Source organism: Typopeltis vanoorti, chromosome 20 (genome assembly GCF_054136105.1).
Source record: "Typopeltis vanoorti isolate ZY-2024b chromosome 20, IOZ_Tvanoo_1.0, whole genome shotgun sequence".
Taxonomy (NCBI): domain Eukaryota; kingdom Metazoa; phylum Arthropoda; class Arachnida; order Uropygi; family Thelyphonidae; genus Typopeltis; species Typopeltis vanoorti.
The window spans coordinates 86,077,501-86,105,172 of record NC_143568.1 but is presented as its reverse complement, the minus strand read 5'-3'; the positions used below and the strand labels follow the sequence as shown (position 1 = coordinate 86,105,172).

The following is a 27,672-nucleotide window of genomic DNA, read 5'->3' as shown; positions in this document are numbered from 1 at the left end:
TTATGTCCATATTTGGTCATGAATATTTTTTCACATACAGGTGAAAAAAAATGTAGTTTGTTCTTAGCTTTTGGACACCAGTATACACACACACACACACAGCTCCAGAAATCCACTTACCCACTCACTACAGGTGAGTCATCAGAGACTAGTGGCAATTGAATTTTCTTTGCCTCTAAATTCATATTCATTCCAAATATATTATTTGCTTCACATTTTTTTAAACATTATTATTATCTGAGACCTCCAGGGAGTCAAGGACTCATCGAGGAGGCTATAAATCATCCAAACCAGCTATCATACCTTCCTTTAAATTCATTCACACTAGATGCACTCACTACCCCCCCCCCCCTACAGACAAATTATCTCATTTATTGTCAAGTTATTTGATTGCAGGTGCCCACTAACAAATTTATCAAAGAAGTTTTATTTCCAACTCCCTGGAATTAAAATTTCTAGATCTGAAACCCTTAATTCAACACTATAAAAACACCTGTAATTTTAGTTGTCCAGTTTTCTCTGAGTCATAACATAAACCAGTCTTGACTTTCTTCCATCCTTTTATTTCCTTTATTTGATTGCTATATTAGAAAAATAAAGGTTCAAAACTTTATTTTTCTTTCTATATGAAAGAAAAATAAAGACAAAAAAAGTAAGTCATTAAATACTTAACCAGCTATATCTTTCCCAACAGCTGTCCTGTTGTCATTGTCATAATATAATGATAACTTTTAAACATTTTTTTTGTTTCTGAATGACTTTATAAATGTCTGCTATTGAGTTCCACCCCATCCCCAATTTCTCTCATAACAGTAAGATACTGTGTTCTTCTCATTCCATGAATGATCCACTATGGATTATACTTTCAGTTGTCTTTTCAGTCATGAAATGAGAAAAATTAGCCTTCATTACATGTTATCATTATAGCACATTACTTGAAAACAGTAAAACCCTTGCACTTCAAGTAAACCACGTAAGTTATCTTTCTTATTAAATTATTTATGGATAATATACAGGGTGTTCGGGATAAATTTGACATATTTATAATTAATTATATTTTTCCGTAAGTTACATATATTAACACACACTTCTCTTCATTTAAAAGTTTGGACCCTTCTTCATTCATATACAAGATGTCAGAAAGGATGGATAGCTGGAACCCACCTGAATCATGGAAGAGAATAACTTGTATCATGATGATTCGTGCCCGCCATCAAAATAAGGATATTACGACTGCTGCCCAATGCTCCCTGAATACAGTAAAAACAATCAGGCATGAACTAGAGACTTGCAATGGTGACTACGAGGATGTAGCAAGAAGAAAGATCCCTAGCAGACGATCTGATTGCGTTCGTACAGCAGAATTCCTCGCAAATCTGCAGGAACAGGTGTTGAAGAACCCTGGCATTGGAATTCGGGCTTTGTTCGTGGAGTTGCTAACTGTAGTCAAGCCCTGGATAACAAGGGTAGCCAATGGTAGGCCGTATGTATGGCAGCAGGATTCGGCCCCTTGCCACACCTCTGGGAAAAGTCAAAAATGGTTGTCTGAAAATTTCTACGACTTCACCAGTCCAAATGTTTGGCCTCCAAACTCCCCAGACCTTAACCCCATGGATTATTTTGTATGGGGCGCAGTTGAAAAAGACACCAATCGCACTTCCAGTAATACAAAAGCCCAGTTAATGGATAAAATTAAAACAGTTTTTGCGGCCCTTCCCAGGGAGACTGTAGCATCAGCTTGTTCGAGGTTCCGAAGCAGAATTGAAGCTGTGATCGATGCTAATGGTGGTTATTTTGAGTAAATCTTGTTGATAGTATTGTAATTAATTCTGCCTGTAATGTTTTTTTGTCAATTCATTAAATTTAATAGATACAAAGAAGATTTTCTTTTTCCTTACGAAACTGTCAAATTTATCCCGAACACCCTGTATATATATATATATATATATATATATAAACACAAGCCTATAATGAGAGTCGGCAAACTGAATTTTGCTGACTTTCATTATAGGAAAGGGCATTTTTGTATAACTAAATGTAATATGTAATGAGAATTAAACATTGTATTACTTTGTTTTCTATCACCACATTTAGTTTTTTTGAAACCACCTATAGTTTTTATATAAAGCAGACTGGGATGAGTAATTTTTTTGTGGCTGGTAGATTTAAGTTATATTTCTGGAGCCCTGTGCATGTGTTAGTGTTGTATATCTCTGTCAGTAATCAGTTAGAACTGATCTCATCATATCATTTCTGGCTATTATTGATCCATATTCAGAAACTCATGAATAATAAAAAAATTAAATCATTAATTAGCATTTATCACAGGAGCATGTACCCTCATTTTTTTTTTTTTTTTCTACTCACAATTCATATACTCTGAATAGCATTTAGTTGAAATTAAACAAAGTACTACATATATATATAAACAGTCAAACCAAAAGTAATATATTATATATGGCTGAAATTATGAGTAAAATGTTGAATGGCAAACTGGTAACTATTAAATTAATTCAGATTTACTCCATGTGCTTGCATGCATCCATGTGTGTGTGCATACTGACACAAAAATTATACAGATTCCCTTCCTCCCATTTTTCTTGAATACTACATGATACCACAATACATAACTAGTATTGGAAATAGAAGTTGTTTAGAGGGAACAGACTTTCAATGTTATTATGGCTAGCCATATTAGTCATCATTCATGTGATGTAATTGCAGCACATTTAGAATGTTTAAGATCAGCTATGATAATTTCATTGAAAGATGGTGAAATAAACCCAAAGAAATAAACAAACCACAGACTGATAGAAAGGGATGAGAAAGAGTTCTAGTAAGGGTTTTGCAATCTTTTCGTAGTGTACAGTCTAACATTGGACAACCCTGATCTGTAACCCCTAGGAGATCAGGGTTGTCCACCCTGATCTCCTAGGTTAGTGTCAGAGTATTAAATGCTGAATTACATTAATTTCAATTTCCATGGAAAGTCTGATATGTACAAGTCTAACACACCTCAAATAAATGCTCATGACTTGCTTGGTGCAGAGCGCACAATAGTTGGGCAGTAGATTTTCAGAAATCCTGGTTTGGAATAAGTTATGATTCAAACTTGAAGTCAGATGGCTGTGTTTGAGTATGTTTATTGCCAGAAGTGCAACATTTACCAGATTGTTAATGTTGGTGTTAGAGTGTATAGATGTTTCTCCTGGTTTGACTAGGACTTCTTGGATAGTGTCTGGAAAAAGGAACAGCATTATGGACAGTCAGTGTTTATAATGTAGCAGTGTTGAGAAAACAGTTCATTTTATTATCAACAACATAAACACATTATAATACTATAGGGAGTGTGGTGATGTGGCTTAAGAATTAAGAAAATTGAAGCAATAAGATTTGCATTGACCAGCATGGATCCTGATTTGAATCCTATATATCTTTGGAAAAGAATGTCAGTTGAGGCAAGACTAGCATATCCACGATCATTACAAGAATTGATTAATTGAAGAATATTGTGAAGGAATAAATCAAAATATGTATCCATTTATAAAATTCAGCAAGAACTCTCTCCAGGAGAGTGGCAGCTGTATAATTTTTGCAATATAGTGTTTATACAGTATGTGTTTGTATGTAATTCACATAATTTTTTTTTTCTCTTTCTCCAGAGTATATTTGTGTAAACAGTGGGATAACTTGAAGGTGTTTGCAGATCATACTGCATTAGCTACAGGAGTACGTTTTGGTCAACATGCTCACTTTATTTCATCTGTCAGCATGGATCGTACCTTGAAGATCTATGGTGTCTAACATAATGTGTGTAATTTTTAGGAATTTGTATATGTTAAAATATTTCTCTGTAAAAATTATTTTGTATAATTCATGATTTTATTCTGTCCTATGTATGATATAATGATTTTATTATTGTTAGTCTTATTGACTTGATCTTTGATTTTATTTGAGGCATGTACATCAATTTTTTTTGTACCCACATATCATGACATTTTTTTGGGGGGTGATCCTATGTCAACCCATACAAACTAGATTTTTTTTGTTTGTACTTGTTTTGATATAATAAAATCAGTCATGTCAATATGAAAGTTTAATTTGTCACTATACAAGGTGTGGCTATGAAGTAGTAAGACAATTAACATAGTTTTAGTGATGATTTTTTAAATATCATTCCATGTCCATGAAACATTGAAAAACCTATCATACACTAGTAATGGGTTAAAGGTTATGTAAAGTCTAGAAACCTGCTTTTTTCTAATAACAAAAACTAATTTATTTCACTTCAGAACTTTCATAAGCAACATACTATTATCACATCAGGCAATGAAACTTAGAGCCACATAGTTCGGGACAATTGACTTTATTTCTTTTAAATCTTTCCATGGTCTTAGCTACTAATCTTTAAATACCCAAAACAAACTTATCCTATCTGAAATTAAAAGCATTCAGTACCAAGTCTGGAGAGAGAGCTAAGAGCAATCAAAGTGTGGGTGTTGCTGCTGCCAAAAATTTCTCATGGATAGTGCAGAGACCTTTTAATTATGTCTTATTTTATTTATTTATTTTTAATTAATTAATTTATTACTTTCAGGAGATCTTGTAACCTCTAGAGAGTGCATCCCCTGGGTGGTGAATAGGGGAGCCCACCATATATATGGTGGGATAGTCCAAATATATTGAATAAGGACTTGTGGACCAACAGGGCCATAAGGGACAGTCATTTTGATCGTAAGGGAAGTGGCACTCCCATGGTCCCCTAGCTGGATCTGTCCTCTACTTTGAGGTAGATCCACTCACTTTAATCTTTCCTATAAGGCCTTAACAGCCAATATGGCTGTTAAAGCCTACTCGATGGCCATGGGGACTCTCCATTTCCATTTCTGGCCTATATCTATGTCCCTTCTATAAACCTCTACTATAATCTACTCTTTCCCAGTATACCCTATTCCTCCTATGGGTTTAAATTTGGAAGAAGGCTAGTTCAGAAGCCTTAAGATAGCAGCCCTACCACTGGACTATCCATCGCCAGGCTAGTCACCTGACATGGAGAACATTATTCTACTTTTAAGCTGACAGAGAAAGGTAATCTGAGTGAATCTATGGAAAATAACCCTGGAATGAAAAAGGTAAAACGAAAATGGAAACGACAAAATATAATACATATAGCAAACTGGAACATAAGAGGAATAGTATATAAATAAATAGAATTAGACCAAGTGTTAAATGAAAGAAATTTTCAAATAGCAGTAATCACTGAAACAAAAAAGAAATTAAAAGGAACCATGAGAACTGAAAATTTTAATGTAATATATAGTGGAGTTGACAGAGACCCAAAGAGCACAAGCAGGTGTTATGATTTGGATTCATAATTCCCTTTCAAAACAGTTAAAACATTATAAATTATGGAATGAAAGAATAATAGAAGCTACAATAAAAATAGAGGTTATTTAACAATAATTGGTTTATATATGCCCCAAAAGAAGGAAGAGAACAGGATAATATTGAGTTTTATAATCAGTTACAAAATATATATAATAAAATAAATAAAAATGATTATGTAATATTAGGAGCAAACTTAAATGCAAGAACTGGAAACACGAAAATTAATAATATAGGAATATGTGGAGAATATACTCTAAACAGGAATGGTAAAAAATTGATCAACTTTGTAGTTTATAATAGCCTTAAAATAATGAATTCTTTCTATAAACATAAAGACATTCATAAATATACTTGGGCAGCAAGAGGATGGAAATCAATATTAGATTATTTTATCTTAAATGAAAAGACAAAGTTCTCTTTAGATGTTAGAGTTCAGAGAGGATATGAAATGAGTAGTGACCACTTCCTCGTTACAATAAAATTAAGATTACTACCTAAATGGCTACAAATAACAAGAACAGAAAGAAAATTTAAAACATTTGTTTATAAAACTAGATTATTAAACACAAATATACAATGGCTATTTGAACAAAGAATTAACCAATGTTAATTCTTTGTTCAAATAGCCATTAATTAGATAAAATAAAACAAAATGAAGAAATAGAATGGCTTAATATAAAAACGATACTAAATACAGTGGCTTAGAAAAGACCAAAAAATTCAATAAAAGGAAAAAACTGAAGATATGGGATGATATAATCAAAGAAATAATCAAAATGAAAAAAAAAAAAAAAAAAAAAAGAAGCCTATCATAAATGATTAAGCAGTAAAAGATTAGAAGATGAAATAGAATATAAAAGAATGAGCTATAGCTAAAAGAGAAGTCAGAAAAAGACAGAATCATGGAACAAATGTTTCTAATTTAGAACATGATTTATATAAAATAAGACCCAATGTATATAAGATTTTGAAACACTTAAGTACAGATACTAAAGAAAACATAAAATTAAACAATTCTGTATAGAAATTAGAATAATTTCTATATAGAATTGTGGACAGATAAATATTTCAAAAAAGATAACTGGAAAACAAAATGAAAATGAAATTATTATTATTTGTCACCTCCAGGGAGTTCAAAGACTCATCGAGGGAGGGTGTCCACTCTACAACTCTGCTTCCACCACTCACAATCCACCAACTGACCGCAACTACACCAACGCCATCTACCGCCAACCACCACCACTAGTATTTCCACAGACAATCACAAACATCCATGCCCATGCCTGGATTAGAACCTGCAACCTCTTGACTGGAGAGTGGACACTCTGGCCACTCGGCCAGCCAGAGTGGTCAAATAACTAAAGAAGAATTAGAAATCAGCCTGAAAGAAACAAGAAACGGAAAATCACATGGAGAAGATAAGTTAGGTTCAGAATTATATAAATATGCAAGAATAAGGTTCAAAGAAAGACTCCTATTATTTTTAAATAAAATCTGTTCAACTAGTCATCCAACATTAGAATGGAAAAGACGCAATTGTGATCCCTATCTTTAAAAAAGGTAGTAGAGATGACCTAAAAACTATAGAGGTATAAGTATACTAAATTCCTTTTATAAAATGTATAGCAGAATTCTAAATAACAAACTATAATAAAATATTCTGCAAAGTATATTTTAGAAGCACAGAATGGATTTAGAAAAGGATGATCACGTATAGATCTGGCCTTTTGCGTAAAATTAATAACAGAGAAAAGAAGAGAATACAATTTAGAAACACATTACATTTATTGACTTGGAAAAAGAATTTGACAAATTTAAAAGAAGCATTTTATTTAACATATTAAAAGAAAGAAAAATACCAAATAATATTCTAAAAGCTATCATAAGTATATATGAAAATAATCAAATACAAATAAGATTAAATCATGAGCTATCATATACGAGAGAGATAAACCAAGAAGTCCGACAAAGATGTCCCCTTTCAACAATTCTTTTTAATTTAATATTTATCTAAATGGAATAATAATAAAGTACAAAAAAAAAACCAGACTAAAAGTATACAATACGTTAGCCCTACCAGTCCTATTGTATGGAAGTGAAATCTGGACAATAAAATAAAAAGACCAAGATTAATAACAGCTGAAATGAAGTTTATAAGAAAAACTGCACCGCATACTCTATTTGATCACAAAAGAAATTATGAAAGAATTAAACCAGGAATCTGTAATAGAAAAAATTAAATATAAACATAAATGAATGGAACACTTTGAAAGAATGGAAACAGAAAGATTACCAAAACAAGCCTTAAATTACAAACCATTAGGAAAAGAAAACCAGGACGTCCTCCTGAGAGATTCGACGATGACTTCTAAGCTTGGAATAGGCCACTCTAGGCCTAAATCCTTGCCAGGCATGATAATGATGATGATTAATTTATTATATATTTTTTTTAATCACTGTGCTCTTTATCTTGGCTATTTTTAACATTAGAAATAACTAATCTACTTGAATATAAATGTAGCCAGTGTTTTCAAGCTTTCCTTAATAATATTAAAATTTTTCTTTCACAACACTTGGTCTTTGCTTGAAAAGACCTGGGTTCAGTTACATTGGGAGAGAGGAACTTTTTTGTAATGACCTTTTATTCCATGTATGGATAGACTGGAGGCCAGATAATCCTGGAATCTTGTTAAAGAGAATAAACGATATTTTTCCAAATATCTTCAGTAAGCAGATTAGTGGACATGATAACTGATGAAAATCAACACCCTAAAAGACAGTAAATAATTATCCATGGTACCAAGGGATCTGACCCCTCCTCATCCTTTAGTTTGGAAAGTAGAAGTACTATCCACCCCAACCAGTTGATTAGCATAGGAGTTTTTCAGTTAAAAGCCAGTCTTGTATGCATATGGCAGGAAATCAGTTGAATAAATTTATATGGAATAAGATAGGAATTAGTCAAAACACTAAACTAGCAGTATCCAAGATAGTGTTCAAACTAATTTTAACTTATTGATCTGAGAGCTTTTTAGAAATAAAAACACTTGATCTGAAGACTGGAGACCACAGGTATGAAAGCTATGAGAAAGATCAGAGGAATAAACAGATGGCATCAATGGAAGAATAATATTAAAAATGAAGATATTGAGAAAGAACTTGACATTGTTAGTATTCAGCAATTTGTGAGCAGAACTAATCTTAGGTGTTATGACCACTTAAACAGAATGGAAGAGGAAAGGTCAGCAAAAGAAGTTTTTTTGCCAGGATGGCAGGAAAAAGACCAGAGGAAGACCAAAATGTAGGTGGATTGATATAAGTAAGAAGTGCCTTACACGAATACAAGATCTGATTAAATATCTTAGCAGATAATAGATTAATTTGGAGCAAAAATGTTGATAGGAAGTTAGTAGTGATGTAACTTTTTCCTGTCATACTCATAAGATCCTGTACGCCCCCCATCCCCACTAAGGGTTCATATCAGGAATTTGATTGTATATATACTGTATACACACACTGTGTAAAATTAATATATCATAGCACTACATGAAACTGTATGCAAAAACCTGCATTGCTTTCTTTCATTTATATATAAGCAGCAGTTTTTTTTTGACAAAATTCTGCAATTTTAATTTTGCTTTGGCAGGATATCATCATAGATTTGTACAGAAGAAAAGTTTGAGAAATTGTGCTCCTACTTAAGTAATGGTAACATGAATTAATAGGTTCTTTTGCTATCTTTAATCATTTTAAAATGAATTTACTTTCTATATTAAAGTCTCAGCATATTTCATTGAAGAAATAACTGAACACCTATCATTAAGCTTGCTAATAAACTTTATTGGGTCTCTATGGTCTGGAAAGCAGTAAAAATTCCTTTCAGTTTTAAATGAATAAATACTATATGAACTAATGACTACCTACCCATAAACTTCATTTATCTTTTTTTTTTTAAAAAAGGATTTTCTCTCTTGTCTTCTATTTTTAACTTTTATTTTTGTTCAGTTTGTATATTGATGACACAGAAACTGGTACAATTTTCCTTTTATATTGTGCTGTCTCTCAAATAGTTGATCATTTGCAATATCCATTATTGTTCATTTTACTTTGTGCATGCTTGAAAATGCAGCAGAGCAACTTTTACTCTAGTCCATTATTTTGCACTGGTGCTGTTATTATTTTTTCAATGCTTTGCTTGAAATGGTAACCAAGTTTCTTTCATAGTACAAGGAAAGTTATTCATTTATAAGTTTGCACTGAAGTAGCAAAAATTATGTTTTTAATTCATAGGGTTTAAATTCTGAGGTGAACAATTAATTTCATTTTAATTATTTAAAATGTGAATATTGTGATCACTTTTAGCATCTTTCCTGAGTATCCATAAAACACTAATTATATGACAAATCATATGAGCACATTTATTTGCTGAAGTTATTAAAATAATTTTGTCTATACCCAAGCAAGACGATTCAGTGGGTAAAAGTGGGGATTGGTTTGTAAAATTTTATAGAATAGTGGCATGTTATAATAAATTTCTTAACATTAAATTCATTTCTTATTATTATATATGGAATATCTAAATTTTAATATGGATATCTCTAACACCTGGCTAAAGCTTTTGCTATAATACACTATTCCTTTGGTCCTCCAAATTGGCTGAAATAAGAGGTGCCTGCTGTTGGCATTGCTCTTCAATGGAACCTCTTTTTAATAGTGGAGACTATGCTAATTGGGAGTGTTTATATTAACTGGAATTTTTTGATCAGTGACATAACTTTAAAACATTTGTTCTCAACAGGACCCATATTAATGTAGCTGTCCTGTAAGCAAATTTTATGTAAAGTTGAAGTATTCTTTATTGTATGAATTTAAATTTTACAATTAAAAAAAATGGTCTTTGCTTGAAAAGACCTGGGTTCAGTTACATTGCAAGAGAGGAACATTTTTGTAATGACTTTTTATTCCATTCATGAAATTGTAAACCTGTATGGATAGACTTTTGTAGGTACATTTTTAAAATAAAATTTTGAAAATGAAAAGATAATGCTATACAGCAAGTAGTTGTAAAATATGTTGGGTGATTATAAGGAGAGATTATGTTTTTTTAGGTTCTGTACAGAGTAGATTCGTGTCCAAATAACCTTACCAAGCAATAAATTTTAGAATAGAATATTAAAATATATGAAGAGTAAAATGCATATCAAGCTGTTTGGCAGTGCATTTAAATATACTATGTTAACTGTTTACTTAACTCTTCCAACATGTAATATGAGTGTTTTTAAGAGTTATGGTGAACATTGCTGAGAGATGCATACAATACGGCTTCTTTACTGCAGTTATTTGGTATTGCTATGTAGGAGCATCAGATCTGTTGCTACATTATAGATCTGTACCTAATGGTAATGCTTGAGGAGACTTCTAAATCAGCTCCAGCTCCAGGAGGGATTTTTATTTTTTTGGAATTTTCATAATTAATAAATAATGCAGCAATTTTTATTCAGCAGATTCATAGAATTTTTACAGTTTCAGATGGTGTTCATAACAGCTTATTCCAGATTGTACAGTTTTTTTTTTTTTCCCTGCTATCTTAATGCTCAAGTGTGTACTTCTCAATTTCTATTTACATTTCAAAAAATTTTTCAAGATTGCAGCAACCTGTTGAATTCACAAGTCTGATTTTTCTTTTTGTGTGTGTGTTTATACATGTACTGGTATGTGTGTGTACCAAAATCGCCTTGACTGAAATGTTTATCTATATAATATATATATATATATATAATCATCAAATTCCTGACATGTATCCTCAAGGGGTGTACAGCAGGATATTATGATAGTACTACATGAAGAACTTACATCATTACTAACTTCCTATCAACAATTTTCCTCCAAATCAATCTGTTAAGATTCGAACATTATCAGATCTTGGTCATGCTGTGCCAGGACAGGTTACAGCAGTGCATATGGTGAACAACAGGTCATCTCTAGAAAATGTACAAAGGTCACATGAGTAAGTGAAAACATTTTTTGAATGGCGAGTGGTGAATGAGTGGAATGCTTTCGCAGAGCAGGTAGTTGAGAGCTTCAGTACTAAAATTTCTTAAAGGTGAGGTGTGATTATGCTATGTGAGTGTTTGCCATATAATGATTCTTTGGACTCATGTAAGCTTGGAAGTAATAATTTACAAAATTTAAAATTCCTTGGGGTGCTTCAGGGGCAAAGCTGTGTAACTGAGAGGAGACCTCCACATAGCCTTTAAAGGAATGCAGAGAACCGACTAGGGCTTCTGACCTAATGTCCAATCCTCACCTTCTTGTGGTGCACCCTGTTAGGATCTATCTGATAGTGAACGAATGAGAATGGGCTGGTAATTTGGGATTTAGTCAACCAAATTGTATTCTTATCGGCTTAAACCACAGATAAATAAATATATATATATATATATTGCTGATGATATATATGATTCACTATATATAACCAACAGTGAATAGGTTTAAGGAGATGTACGATAGGTATTGTGTTAATGAAGTGTGTGTTAGTGAAGTGGGTCTCTCATGATGAGTCTTTTGACTCCATGGAGTGCCCATATAAATAATAATAATACTGTATAGCTTAAATTTGCAATATATATATATATATATATATATATATATATATAAAACAGGCTGACTTTAAAGCTCAAAGTTATGTGGTGAAACAAATAAAAATTTGAAATTTTTATGCAAGATAACTCTTGATAGATGATTAGAATGCAAAGTTGGTCCCATTCTGGTACTTTTGATCCCCTCAGCCTACATATGCCTTTTACAAATGGGAAAAAAAAAAAAAAAATGCAATTTTTTAGGACCAGGAAAGTTATGTCATGTGACATCAGATAAGAGAGAAAAACAATTAATGGATTTTTTTAAAAAACGACATTTTGTACAGGTACATAGCGTCAAATGACAATTTGGAGGAACTCTAATATGTAAATGACTAATTGCAAATCAAGCTTACAAAAGACTTGAAAACTATGTACTGTTTCCCCACAGGCCAAATTTGACTTCTGTTCTAGCAACATTGCTAGTATGAATTTTTTTTTGTATCCAGTGGAAACACTGAACATGAAGGCAAGCTGCTTAAAGATTTGAAAAAAAAAAAAAAAAAAGAGAGAGAAAATTGACAACACAGGAATATTTCACAGCTGTGTCATCGCAATCAATGAGAAAAATGTTGCTGCCCATCACTATACTGCTTCAGAGAGCTTTGAAGTTGTTGCAGTCACTCAAGCATTAACATGCTTGAGTGGCTACAATATATCACCTGAAATGAATGATTGTCTGCTCTCTTTGAGATGGTGACTGTCTTCTAAAATTGACTTACTTTTGGAAAAATAAATTACATTTAAGTGTGGTATGTACCAGTTATTTTCATTACCTAGCCAAAGTGCAACTGGTTAAAATAGAACACAATTTTGTAAGTTAAGTACTTCAAACTGCAGTGTGCCTGTTCTTTGCAAACTAGCAATATAAAGTTACATTCCCTGTAAAATTACTAGTATAAAAGTAAAAAAAAAAAAGTATTCATTTAATGTTTTATTCTGTTTTTACGTTAATCCTGGTGATTGCTTAATTCACATCAGTTAGGAGGTAATTTGTCTTGATAAATAGATAAAGGGGTGCTTAAGGGTCAAAGCTCTATAACTGAGAGGAGACCTAAACATAGCCTTTAAAGGAATGCGAAGAACCGACCAGGGCTTCTGACCTAATGTGCAATCCTCACCATCTCGTGGTGCACCCTGTTGGGTATCTACTTGGATACTGAACGAATGAGGATGGACTGGCAATTTGGGATTAAGCCGATTGTATTCTTATTGGTTAAACCAAAATAAAAAATGATGGTACAACATGACAAAATTTCAGGCCGGCTGGGGCGTCGCCCGGTTAAACAAGGCCCCCGTTGTTTTCGCCAGGGAACCAGGGTAAACAGCGAAAAGTCAGCTACTGGAACAAATCTGAAAACAAACCCCAACTCAACATCACCAGAGTTAAAGATCGGTACTATCAACGTAAGAAGCCTGAATGGCAAAGATGTGGAGCTAGCTGAAGAATTAGATAAGTACCAGATCGACATAATAGGGGTGAAAAAAAAAGACCAAAACTGGTGAGATCTTTCTGAGCAATAAATATAAAATGTTATATTCAGGCAATGACAATCAAGGAAAAGAAGGAGTAACCATAGTATTCAACACAAAATACGAGGCTAATCTTCTTGAATGGCAGTCAGTCCCAAGTAGAGTAATGTGGGCAAATATGAGAATGGGGAACTGGACAATGAGACTTATTTATGCCTATGGTCCCACAGAAGGTTCTACTAAGGTAGATGTGGAGAAATTTTTTGAGGCTTTAGAAAAAGCAACTGACACAATGAAAAAGGAAAAGTTGGTCCTTGTTGGGGATCTAAATAGCAGAGTAGGAAATGATTGTGAGACATACAAAAATATTTTGGGAAAATTTGGAGAAAAGAGCAAAGCTAATAATAATGGCAAATATCTGTTGGATTTCTGCTCAGGACATGGACTGGTTATTACTAACACCATGTTCCAACATAAAAATGTGCACAAATTGACATGGAGAGAAGAGGCTAGGAATAAGAAAAGTCTTATTGACTATGTTATTGTTGATAGCGATGTTTTCTCCCTGGTGCAGGACACCAGAGTGTACAGAGGGTTTGAAATTGGAAGTGATCACTATTTAGTCTTGAGCAGGATGAAATTGAATTTCATATTGAAAAGAATAACATGTAAGAAAGTTTTAAAGCGAATAAAAGTTGAGTAGCTCTCAGATGTGAACTGTAGACTAAAATACAGAAAGATTATTGAAGAAAAAATGAAAGAGTTTGAGAACAGGAATCAAACCTTGGAGATTCAGTGGCAAACTCTGAAGAAAACATTGATTGATTCTGCCAGAGAGGCATGTGGCAAGGTTGTCTGCAAGGATAAAAAAATCAGAACTGCCTGGTGGACGAAGGAAGTTAAAGAGACAGTGAAGGAAAAGAAGAAAGCATATCAAAAGTACCTGTCAAATAAGTCAGCTTGTGCTCTTAGAGGATATAGAGACAAATGCAAGAATGCTAAACACTGTAAAACTAGCTAAACAAAAGTCATGGGAGGACTTTGGCAAGAATATAGAAAATAAATATCAAGAAGGTGGCAAAATATTCTGGACGTTGTTAAAGAAGCTTAGGAATGGAGGAAAGAGTGCTGTAAAAGGAGTTAGAGATGATAAAGGTGACATGAAAACAGGAGAAAAAGATATCCTTGAAGTATGGAGTAATTATTTTGAAAAATTGCTAAATGAAACGCAGTGATGACAGCACAGTGGTAAAAAACACTGACCAGGCATGCAGTCAGGAATACATATCCATACTTGAAGTAGAAAAAGCCATCAAAGGCTTGAAATGCAGAAAGGCAGCAGGAGTAGATGATATTCGACCAGAAATGCTGAAGTATGGTGGTATAAAAGTCTTACAGTGGCTGCATTGCAGAGTTCAGAAAGCCTGGACAGAGGGATGAATTCCCAATGATTGGAGTAGAGCTCTCATGGTACTCATATATAAAAAGGGAAATAAAACTGAATGTGAGAATTACAGAGGGATTTCCCTACTGAGTGTTCCTGGCAAGATCTATGCAAGTATACTTGAGAAACGGTTGAGAAGACTTGTGGAAGAAAAGCTGGGTGAAGAACAAGCTGGATTCAGGCCAAATAGAGGCTGTCAGGATCAGATCTTCACTTTACGACAAATAGTCGACAAAGCATGGGAATATAACAAAGATTTGTATTTAAGTTTTGTCGATTTGGAAAAGGCATATGACAAAGTGCCAAGAGAGAAGCTATTCAATACGCTGTAGTTATATGGTGTCAATGGGGCATTATATCAAGCAATATTTAGTCTTTATTTGAGTTGTAAGTCAGCAGTTAGAATTGAAGGAAGTACAGGAAGATGGTTTAATGTTAAATCTGGTGTGAGACAAGGATGTACATTATCCCCTCTGTTATTCATTATCTATATGGATCACATTATGGAGGAAAGTGGTATTAAACATGATATCAAAATTGGAGATGTTAATGTCAGCTCTTTGCTTTATGCGGATGATGTTATACTTCTAAATAAATCCACTACAAGTCTGCAAGATTCTCTGACTAAATTGAATATCTGTTGTAATAGATATGATATGAAGGTCAGCAATACAAAGACAATGAAAATAGGCAGAATCATTGAAAATGTCAACTGTGTTGTGAATGGAGAACCTGTAGAACAAGTAAAACATTTCAGCTACTTAGGCACGATTTTTACTGAAGATGGTAAATTAAATATAGAAATAGACAACAGAATCAGCAAAGCTGGTATGCTGGGAAGTCATTTGAATAAATTCATATGGAATAAGAGAGAAATCAGTCGGAACACTAAATTAGTTGTATACAAGACAGTGTTCAAACCAGTTTTAACTTATGGATCTGAGAGCTGGGTCAGAAGTAAAACACTTGACCAAAGACTAGAGACCGCAGATATGAGAGTCCTGAGAAAGATTATATGCGTGAACAGATGGCATCAATGGCAATATCATATTAAAAATGAGGATATTAGGAAAGAACTTGACATTGTCAGCATCCAGGAATGCGTTAGCAGAGGTAATCTCAGATGGTATGGTCACTTAAATAGAATGGGAGAGAAAAGATTAGCAAAACAAGTATTCTCTACCAGGTTGGCAGGAAAATGACACAGAGGAAGACCAAGATATAGGTGGATTGATATGGTACAAAGTGCCTTAGACGATAGAAATATAAGATCTGATAATGTTGGAGTCTTGACAAGTAACAGACTGATTTGGAGGAAAATTGTAGATAGGAAGTTAGTAATGATGTAATTTTTTCATGTAGTACTATCATATCCTGTACACCCCTTGAGGGTACATGGCAGGAATTTGATGATGATGATGATGATGATGATGAAATATGATAAAAGATGCAACAAAAAAAAAAAAATTGTTTCATTTTTAAAAGGGCATCTAAGCTGAAGGGATGAAAATAATAGAAAGGGACCAATTTTGCTTTATAGGCACTATCAAGAGTATCTCATAAAAATTTCCAAATTTTATTTCTTCCCCTATATAACCTTTGTAGACTTCCAGTCAGTCCTTTAAAATTTTTTGCAAACTTTGGGGCATTTTTTTTTTTTTTTCATAGAAGAAACACTTCAGCCAAGGTGATTTGGTATATCTGTATTCCAGTATATGTATAAATGAAATTTAAAAAATAAAAATCACTCAGACTTGTGGATTCTAGGACCTGCAGAGTAGAATAAAAATGGGAAAAAAAAGTACTTAGAACATACAAAGTACATATTTGTCACTTAAACTTTTTTTTCTTTTCATCTGAAAATGCAAATAAATCAAAAAAGTATATCTTGATCATTAAAATAACAGTAAAAACATCAAAAGTTGTACAGTCTAGAAATATAAGCTGTGATTAATTTTAAAACCATCTCAAATTGGGAAGATTCTGTTGATCTGAATAAAAACAGTTGCCATAATTTAATAAGTAGCCAGGAAAAATCTAAAATATATACTTTTTTTTTCCATCTTAAGGATAGTGTGACAAAATGATTCATTTTCATCAAAATCAAAAATTATGCAGCTTCAGCCAGTTCCTGATGATTTCATTTAGAATGATTCCTGCTCCTTTGGTAGAGATTATGATAATGAAGTTCACTTTGATGCTAGTTTTTTGGCAGAATTTTTGGCAATACTTAAATCTCTAAACAAGCAAATAATTTATTTCTTCTTTTGAAATCTATACTCATTTTTTATTATTATAAATGGGCTAAATGTTGGTTAATCTGAGAACCCTGTCCTAGAGACAATAGAGCATTTTCAAGTGCTTGTGGTGGCGATGACTTAAAAGCCTTTCACAAACGGCTATGCCTAGGTGGCATTTGAATCCATGGCCTAGTGACTATAAAGTGGAGACACTAACCAGTCAGGCCATTAACATCATGCATCAACATTGCTTGGACATACTGTCAACAACTGAATATCAAAATAGCATAATGGTTTTTACATAAATTTCATACTCTATATCAGTTTGTATTTGGCTACAAACAGTTGCACAATATCCAAATTTTCATTTTTGTCTTTAACCGAGGTGTACTACTGAATTTCAATATTATTCACAGTAATTTATATCCAGAAAGAAAAAAGAACAGGGTAGCTTACTAAAAGTTATTACATCCTTACCTTATAATAATGGTCGGTTATCAGGTATAGAATATGAAACATTGAGATTTCTTCCCTCTACGAGAGTTCCCATGCAATCATAACTCCATTTTGTAAAAGGATAACATGACTCAGTTTGTCTTCTCAACAAGATTAAAATAGAAATACGTTTACATAATTAGCAAACTATATTACCAGCAGCGTTTTATGTCAGGAAACTTGCAGGTATGCGAAGTATCTATTGGGGGGTGGGGGTAATAAAGAACCTGCTACAGTTTATCAGAACCCTCCTCCAAAACAGTTAATGTTGTGAAGAAGTGCTGTTACATTCAGTGCATTGGTTACATTAAAAATATATTAATAGGACTACAAAAACTTTCTGAACTTGACTAGTTTACTACCTAAAAATGTTATGAATATGGGCTAGTCCTACTAAACCATTATTATTTCATGGAACTCCATAGGAGAGCCAGATATCATGAACTAACAATAGCAGAATGTAGTATGAGTAGAGTGCATGGTCTGATAAACTTGTGATGGACAAATTTTGATAGGGTGCCTATCTGTGACATTGTTTTTGTTTTCTTATTTCCCTTACTCTATTTAAATACCCAGTCAGTGAAGTCATCTTAGAGAATACAGTTCAATGATTACTAATCAGCCTGGTTAGTAATCATTGAACACAAATTGTCCATCTGTCCACTAGAATACTAGATAATTCTCACTATCCTTCATCACCCTAAATGCTATCTTAGCCAGTTCTCCTTCCAAATATACTGTGGAAGCCAGCTCTCCTCTTGGTAACTCACGTTGTCCATGTTTCCTGTTTTACAGAATACCTTTAAACCAGACATTCTCAGTCTCCAAAGGCTAGGAGACTGAGAGGCCATTTGTTTACTGAAACAGTGGTGCAAGATGGGATAACTTCTCTTACAGTTGCTCTCCTTTCTGTGGTCCAGTTATTGTTTTCACTCTTTCTCCTGATTCAAACACATGCTCTGACCAAATAAGTGGCATAATCTTCACTGGAAAAGAGACCTTCATTCCTAATTCCACCCCAAACCAGCCATTATCCAAGCTCTGATTCTCCAATAAGTTTGCCAAAGCATTCTAGAAAAACATATGGCATATCTCAAATGTCTTGAGAGGGAAAAACTATGCTTTACTCAGTCCATCGTTGCTGATAACAGTCTTGTCCCAGTGGTATTGCTCCCAGTTGTGCTGCTCCAGAATTAGCACTCATCCTATATTATCTTTACGATCTTTTATACTACTAGATGCTAGAGCATCTTAGTGGTTTGGAGAAACTCGTGGATGCTTTTAATTGTGTGTAGCATAGAAGCCTACTTATCAACCTACCACCTTAATGTTGCCTTCTAACCTTTGCAAATGGATTGCCTGTTTTCTTTTCTTAGTAACTACATGTCATGGTTGGACCTCTCTTCAGATTTCTTATAAATGATGGAGAAGCCTGAGCCTCTACTTTCACCCACCGCCTTCCTACTATATATATATAAAGGATCTTCTTGCGCTCATCTTAAATGGATTGCCAGTTTCTTCTGATTATTAACTATATATCATGGTAGGCTCATTTGGCTGATGACATTGTACTGCATTTGTCTTTGGTTGACTAGCTTTATAATGTCTAATCTCAGTTGCAAGATCTTCCATAAACATCACCTTAAATGGGGCATATGCAAAGAGATAAATATGGTTACACTACCAAAACAGTCCTGTGTTTCTTCTTTCAAGAAAGATCTAATTCCACTTCCCCTTACACTGGTTTATACACAGATCTCTAGGCATGAGTATATCTCTTTTCTTAAACTAACTTTCACTGCTTCAAAACATTACATCTGTGATTTCTTCAGGCTAAAAAAAAGTTTGTATTTTACTTCTCAAGAGAGTTCTCATCTATGTAAATCTCACAATTCACCCAAACCTAGAATACTTCTCATTATTTCGCAATTTAGGTTGGTGCATTAAAAATCTTCCCTGATAATACTATCCTTTAGTTAACAGATGAAACCATTCTCACAGTCTAAGTCACTTTCTCATACATATCTATTTTTGCCTTAACCTTTTTTTATAGGTAATTTTATGGGTACCATTCAACATCCATACACAGTTCAAAGACAAAAATCTTCCTCCTTCATTTCATGTACCTCTATTCCAAAGAAAAGTATTTCCTCAGTATTTTTTTCCAAAAGACTACACTTTAGTTGCTTAAGGAACATGGCAAGTATTTTCTTTCTCTTTAATTTACCCGCATATGTCACTGTTGTGTCATAGATTAGGCAACTTTTTTTGTCAAGTTGACATATCGTCATCATTGCTTACAGAATCCTCAATGGGTGAACAGGTTATTGTATAATAATCAATCATGGTATGCCAGCCTGGTTGGCTGAGTGGTTAGTGTATCTTCCCTCCACCCAAGAGGCTGCAGGTTCAAATCCCACCAAGGATTCCAATTACCATATACTGCTGTGACTTGTATGACTCCTGCCACAGTATGACCCCTTGATGTCTTTGCACCATAAAAAATCAACTAAAAAAAATCCATGGTACTTACAGCCTTTTAAGGTCATGGACCAACCCAGACTGGCTTTGGTAACCATTATAGAATAAGGTGGGTAGTCCATGCTTCAATCTCTCTCTCTCTCTCTCTCTCTCTCTCTATATATATATATATATACATATATTATATATAACAACCTATATAACAATATATATAACAACCTACAATATATATAACAACCTACCTGATTCACATAGCACTGGAATCCAGTTTTGGCGTACTCATGATATCATTCACACGCACAGTGCTTCATGCCAGAACTAATGCTCGGACTCAATTTCAAACCCAACTACTACTTGTTCTAAACTCTACATTTGTCTAAAGTACAATATATTTTTAAGATGTTTTCTCCATGGTACTGTATTCACCTGAGTAGTGAAACCTTATTAAATCTCTTATATTTTTTTCTTAGTGTTTAAGTCAGTTAATAATTATAAAAAGGCAGTCTCCCTGGGTTATGAACGAGATACGTTCCTGAGAATGTCTTTAAGTCAGATTTATATGTTACTCAGATCCCTGATGAACAGTGCATATACAGTAATAACAATCTATAATTTCTCATATGTGGGAATAATAATACAGCGTAATAATAATAAGTTAAAAAAACTGTTGTGCTCTTTCTTTTAATTCAAACAAAACAGAACATAAAAACAGACTCATACAAAACGTTTAAATAGGAGATAGGAGAAATTTCAAGAAATAATAAAGGTTGCATCAATGTCTCAATAATCAAGGTTGCATCAGTTAGAATTGAAGGAAGTACAGGAGATGGTTTAATGTTAAATCTGGTGTGAGACAAGGATGTGCTTTATCCCCTCTATTATTCATTATCTATATGGATCACATTATGAAGAAAAGTGGTATTAAACATGATATCAAAATTGGAGATGTTAATGTCAGCTCTTTGCTTTATGCAGAAATTTTATACTTCTAAATAATTTCCTCTACAAGACTGCAAGATTCCCTGACTAAATTGAATAACTGTTGTAATAGATATGGTATGAAGATCAGCAGTAAAAAGACGAAGACAATAAAAATAGGCATAAACATTAAAAATATCAACTACATTGTGAACGGAGAACCTGTGGAACAAGTAAAACATTTTAGTTACTTAGGCACGATTTTTAGTGCATATGTAGCTAAATAAAAATATGGAATTTTTATAAACATTCCATATTTTTATAAAAATTCTGTTATTTTTCCATAATTTCTCTCTTATTCCATATAAAAATATGGAATAAGAGAGAAATTAGTTGGAACACTAAATTAGCTGTACAAGACAGTGTTCAAACCAGTTTTAACTTATGGATCTGAGAGCTGGGTCAGAAGTAAAACACTTGACCAAAGATTAGAGACTGCAGATATGTGAGTCCTGAGAAAGATTAGATGCATGAACAGATGGCATCAATAGCAATATCATATTAAAAACAAGGATATTAAGAAAGAACTTGATATTGTCAGCATCCAGGAATGTGTTAGCAGAGTTAATCTCAGGTGGTATGTTCACTTAAACAGAATGGGGCAAGGAAAGATTAGCAAAACAAGTGTTCTCTGTCAGGTTAGCAGGAAAACGACCCAGAGGAAGACCAAGATATAGGTGGATTGATACGGTACAAAGTGCCTTAAACGATAGAAATATAAGATCTGATAATGTTAGAGTCTTGACAAGTAACAGATGATTTGGAGGAAAATTGTAGATAGGAAGTTAGTAATGCAAATTTTTCATGTAGTAGTACTATCATAATTCTGTACACCCCTTGAGGGTACATGGCAGGAATTTGATGATGATGATGGATATAAGGATGGTTTATGGACAGATACCAAAGAGGAGTATATATATGGAAGAGCATAATCCACAAGAAGGTGGCTGACTAGTGGTGTGCTGCAGGTCTCTGTATACTTAAGTTGTGCTGTTAATTTGAGGTTGTGTAAAACAGAACATGAAAACATATAAAATGTGTTCTACTGAAAAGAATCTTACAGCATGTCCTGAGTGGATTCAATAGGGAAAAAAAAAATGGAGGATTATTTAAGCTGGAATGAACAGATATGAGAAATAGACTGGTAACCTGAATAGGAAAGCAGTCGTGTAACTGGTATCAGAAAATATTATGTGAATGGGTATATCCAATGTTCTACCTTCATGCCACTGCTGTTTAATATATATATTAATGCTATTGGAGTTTGAAGAGCAATATAGATTTGTTTGCCAGCCTTGATACTATGCTGGAATAATGCAATGATTGCTTCAGATACAGAATCTTTGAAGGATGATTTGGATAGACAGATGCTAGAAGCAATGATAATAACTGTCATTTCATTGTTGGTTGAGTGCAAGAGATTGCAGATTAAGTGTTAAAGTAATGGGTTGCTGCAAATGGCTGACATAGCTAGAGACTCAGGAGTATAGTGGGTAATTGTCAAAAGTCAAGGGTGCTAAACTTAATGGTCAGATGTAATGCTGAACCAAACTTTAACTGGTAGGGATATGGTAGTTATTCTTCTTCTTCATATGGCCTTGATAAAGACAACATCAGGGACTTCTGGGATAGATTTGGTTATCTATGTTCTTGGAGTTTGAGACAGTGTGGCAAATGTTCCCTGAACATTTGCCACACTGTTTTTGTCTCTGAACTTCCTCTAGATCAGGGTTGATACACATCTGTATATATCTGTATAAACAAGTAACCATGATAAGATTAGTCCTGTGGAATGTTTATTGAGAGAATGCTCACTTCAAAGTATAATAAATAGGACTGTGTGAGGAGAGGAATGTGATAGATGTTATAGACAATGTTTCAGTTAGTAGATGGATTTTATAGCAACGATACAGGGGGGGGGGGTTCAAATCATGGTGTGTTTGTGTGGGTGGGAGGAAGAAGGAATCATCAACTAGAAGCTGAGTAAGAGTGTGGTAGCAAGGACCTAGGTTTTCTTGTATGCATGTGGTGAACAAATGGAAGGGTTTACCAGTGAGACTTGAGTGCTTCTTTGGTGAATGAATTTCAGAGAGAGAGATTTGTATGATAGGCATTGTTGTGGGTAATAGGAACCCAACCAATTATAATTTTTTTCAGCCAGTGAAAGGTTTTAGTTTCAATCAGTAAGATGAGTAATATAAGCTGTCAGATTTCTTGTTTCACATATTTCACCTTGATTTTTTTTTTTATGCGAGTCCTACTACATAATAGTAGTATCGATATTGAAAAAACCTTGACTTTTGTCCCATCTTTTGCAGTGAGCATTGGTAATCCACCACTGTTTGATATCTTTGAGCACAGATTGTGTCAATGGTGTGTGGAGTTTTTCACACAGATTGCACATCCATGGATAGAGGAAAGCTTTATGGGTTTTTTTCCATTCAAAATATGATGCGTAGATAGTTTCATTTTTCATCACTTCCTTCAAATAAGAAGCTAATTTACTAGGTTCGGAAAATTGGTTTGCATCAATATATGAATGGGAAGGAGCTATACGAGAATAGTTTGCACCGCCAAAAACTATAGGCACAATATCATAAAGCAAAATATTAAAGAACTTCTCTGTTACATAGTCTTTACAGATAGAGTTTTCAAAAGAAAGATAAAACTTATAACTTTGTAGAACATTTTCATAACAATAAGATGACTGTGATGGGTAACAAGTTTTGGTTCCACATGCCCCATATATGTCTATGTCAATGTATTTCTTAAGTTCTTTTGCATAATCTTCACGTTTGCTATCTGTTTTACAGTCACTTGTAAACCAAACAATTGATTTGTTTTTTTTCCTAAGAGATTGGAGCAATGATGTGCTGTTATCATTTACCATCTTATCCACAAATCCATACTTTGCTACAATATCAGAATCTTCACGATAACTCATGGTCCAGTTAAACAGTCCATTTAGGATGGTTAAATTTGACTTTATCAACCAGGGTGCTTCCATAATATAAAGAATCCAGTATTGAGTAGATAGATGAACTGGAGGAAGCTTTTCAGGATTAACATCCAAAAGGGAGAAAAGGACTGCATCTGCAGTGAGCAACTTGCGTTTATCCAGTGTTACAGTGCATTTGGATATAGGGCAACCATACTGCACAAAAGACTTCTGTCCTTCCTCTAGAAAGTAATAGTTAATTGTTTTCCACTGCCTGTTCCATGGTGTCCATAGCAAAATAACCTTCTCATTTTCATTAGTTGTATTAGCATTTTTGGAAATTCCTATCAGTTTAACTTGGCGTGGTTCATATATTTGGTGAAAGAGAAGCTTTTTACCTCGTAGAGTGTCAGGTAGGACATGATGTAAAGAAATGATCTTTGTCTGACTGCCAGTGACATCAAACTGAGAATGACTAAAAAAATGCACAGCAATAAAAAAATAAAATATAATTCCAAAGATGCATACCAGATGCAGTAAACCTAACTTTTGGCACATTTTGAAATTCCTGTCCTAAAAGACATCTGTAATGAAAAAATAATAATAATAAATATATGTAAAATATATTGATGTATAATTATTAATGATATATGCAAACACACACACACACACACACACACACACACACACACAGTTACAGAACATTGTGACAATGTGCAGCAGTGTGCTAGATAACATTTCACACACAAGCTTTTGTGGAATTACTTTACACTACAAAAAGAGATCTGTTTATAAACAAAAAAAAGAAACTAAAATGGTAGGTATATAGCAGTGGAGTTGTGTTCAACCTTTTTTTCTATGCAAGCTACTTTTCTATAAAAAATTATTCGGTGATCTACTCTCTTACATATAAGTTATGTTAACTGTTAACTTCTATGGCTGGATAGACATCAATCCCTTGGATTTTTATCCCATAAACAGTACTTTTTAATTATTTAATGAAAGAAAGGTTTGAGCACCTGGCTTGCCCTAAATAGGGCTGTGTAGAATTATTTCAATCTGTGATCAGGGCTGCCTTTGGGCGTTTATGTTTCCATCTGTCTTTTTCATCTTAATCTGATGACTCATGAATGAGTTGGTTAGGATGGAGTGATGCTTGAGCAAAGTACTTGGCTGCTATCTGGCGGAGAAACGTAGGTATGTCTGGCAGGTTTCCATCTTGATGGAGAATAGTGTTTCTTACAAACCATGGGGCATCGAAGATCATTCGGAGGCATTTTGTTTGGATTATTTGTAATCTTTTGATGTTGCGAGGGGAGGTGTGGCTCCATGCTGGTGAACCGTAAGTTAGTGTGGGCCTGACGAGTGCTTTGTATATTCTTAGTTTGTTTTCTGGACTGACTTTGCTTCTTTGGTTGAGTAGAGGGTAGAGTTGAGCTATTGCTGAGTTAGCTTTGTTGCAGGCATGAGAGATGTGGGAGTTGAAGTTAAGTCGGTTATCTAGTTTGATTCCCAGGTATTTTACTTCTTTTTGCCATGGGATATTGGTATTGAACATTGTGACTGTTCCGTGGTGGTTTGCTTTCTTCCTTGTAAAGAGTATGGTCGTGCTCTTGTCTGCATTAACGTCTATTCTCCATTTGAAACCATTTTTCAAGATTTGTTGCTGCATTTTGTAGTCGTGTGGCCCGAGTGATCTGGCCAGTATCGCCATGTCATCCGCATAAAAATCCATGATAGTTGATGGAGTGTTTGGGATGTCTGAGATGTAAATATTGAAAAGTAATGGCGATAGAAGGGAGCCTTGTGGGACACCTGCTGTGATACTTCTTGTAGTGGATCTGAGGCCACGGAGTTTCACTTGAAATTTTCGTAAGAGTATGATTTGGATGAGGTTTAGTGAGTATTTTGCAGTTATTAGTTTGTGGATGAGGCCTTTGTGCCACACTTTATCGAAGGCTTTCGCCACATCCAGGAAGATTGCACCTGTATGTTGTTTCCAATTGAATCCGGTAGTTATGTATTCTATAACTCTGTGGATTTGTCAAGTTGTGCAGTGACCTGTGCAAAAACCAAATTGTTCTTTTGGGATTAGATCTAGATTGTCCATTTCATTTTGTAGGCGTTTTAGTATTACTTTTCCAGCGATTTTCCCAAGGCCTGACAAGAGACTGATAGGTCTGTAATTCTGGGGGAACGGAGGTGATTTCCCTGGTTTGTGGATGAGGATTATATCTGCCTGTTTCCAGCGAGTGGGGAAGTAGTTGAATCTTAGCATTGCATTGATGATAGCTACTAGATGCATTATTGTTTTGTGAGGGAGTGGTTTCATAATTTTGTTTGAAATCTGATCAGGACCTGGTGCTTTTCTGTTGTTGAGGTTCTTGATGATTTGGTATATTTCCTTTGGCGTAGTATAGTTTGTGTTGTCACGGCTGGTGGGATGATAAAGTACATAGCATACTTGCCTGTGGATTTTTTGGTGAAGCGCAGGTCCGCATGAGTGTAGTTTGGTTGAAATTGCAGCTCTCGGGGGGTCTGTAAAGGCTTCTGCTTTTTCATCGTCTCAGTAGACTACGCCTCTTTCTCCATGGATTGGTTGTATGTTGGGGTGATTGCTGCAAAGGGCTTTAGCCATTTTCCATAATGAGTTATCTTCAGTGTTTAAGGAGCTTAGTTTCCTCTCCCACAGTTGATTCTCATGGTCTTTGATCGCATATCTGACTAGGTTTGTTGCCCTGTTTAGCTCTTGTGTATCCTGGGGTGAAAGTGTTGCATTGTATCGACGTCTGATCCTGTTTTTGTTACGGATAATCTTTAGAATCTCTTCTGGGAGCAGGTTAGCTTGAGCTGGAGCGGTAACGGTGGAGGCTGTTGGAAGGCCAGTTTGGATTTTGCTTTGCAGTTTATTGATCGCTGTGTCTATTTCTTTGGGTGAGGAGATGGTTGGGACAGGGCCTGTGATATTGCAGAGAGCTGCGTTAAGCTTCTTGAGATTTGTGTAGGATTGTCCTGGGATGGTTTCTGCTTCCCTGCCTAGGCTAAGCAGAACCGGATTGTGGTCGGAGCTAAGATCATTAACAACTTGTAACTGGAATTGGTGTGGGGTGTTTCTGAAAATGGCTATATCCAGCATGTCAGGTTTGCCCAGTGGTTCGTAGCATGTTGGTTCAACAGGACCTGCTATGGTGATGTTTCTTGTCATAGCAAATTTGTGTAGACTCTTCCCATTATTATTGGTGTTTCTACTGTTCCACGTGGGATGTTTTGCGTTTAGGTCTCCCGCCACTATTATTGACTGGCTTAAAGGGGTGAAGCAAGAATGCTTTTCATCTTCCCTGTTATCTGTAGAGGACAGTGTAGGGATAAGGTGTTATTGAGCTATTAAAGCTCTGATCATGGCAAGAGGGTAACAGCAATAGCCGAGCCTCAGTTAGAACTTCACTGGCTACAGCATTGCCATCCATTACCCTCCAAGGGTATTAATCTCATATTCGATTGCCCATTTTTAGAATATATTTAATCAAATGTTCGGATTTTGATATTATGTGAAGTAGTTTGGAAAAAAAAAGGTATATAATAAATTTTTAGAATACT

At 34.4% G+C, this 27,672-nt stretch overlaps 2 protein-coding genes across 3 annotated transcripts in view; one reads left to right on the top strand and one right to left on the bottom strand.

Moving 5' to 3' along the window:
* Prp19 (pre-mRNA processing factor 19) overlaps positions 1 to 4,064 on the top strand; it is a 171,453-nt gene extending 167,389 nt beyond the window's left edge. For both annotated transcript variants that reach the window (XM_090410212.1, XM_090410213.1), the window contains one exon: positions 3,663 to 4,064. In XM_090410212.1, coding sequence (XP_090266338.1) covers positions 3,663 to 3,804 — 142 coding nt within the window. In that variant the 3' untranslated portion in view covers positions 3,805 to 4,064. The remainder of the gene's footprint in view (positions 1 to 3,662) is intronic.
* A 19,075-nt stretch (positions 4,065 to 23,139) lies between these two features.
* LOC150095629 (lewis-type alpha-(1,3)-fucosyltransferase-like) overlaps positions 23,140 to 27,672 on the bottom strand; it is a 14,360-nt gene continuing 9,827 nt past the window's right edge. Inside the window, exon 2 of the mRNA XM_090409929.1 lies at positions 23,140 to 24,540. Within this exon, the coding sequence (XP_090266055.1) occupies positions 23,398 to 24,540 (1,143 nt within the window). The 3' untranslated portion in view covers positions 23,140 to 23,397. The remainder of the gene's footprint in view (positions 24,541 to 27,672) is intronic.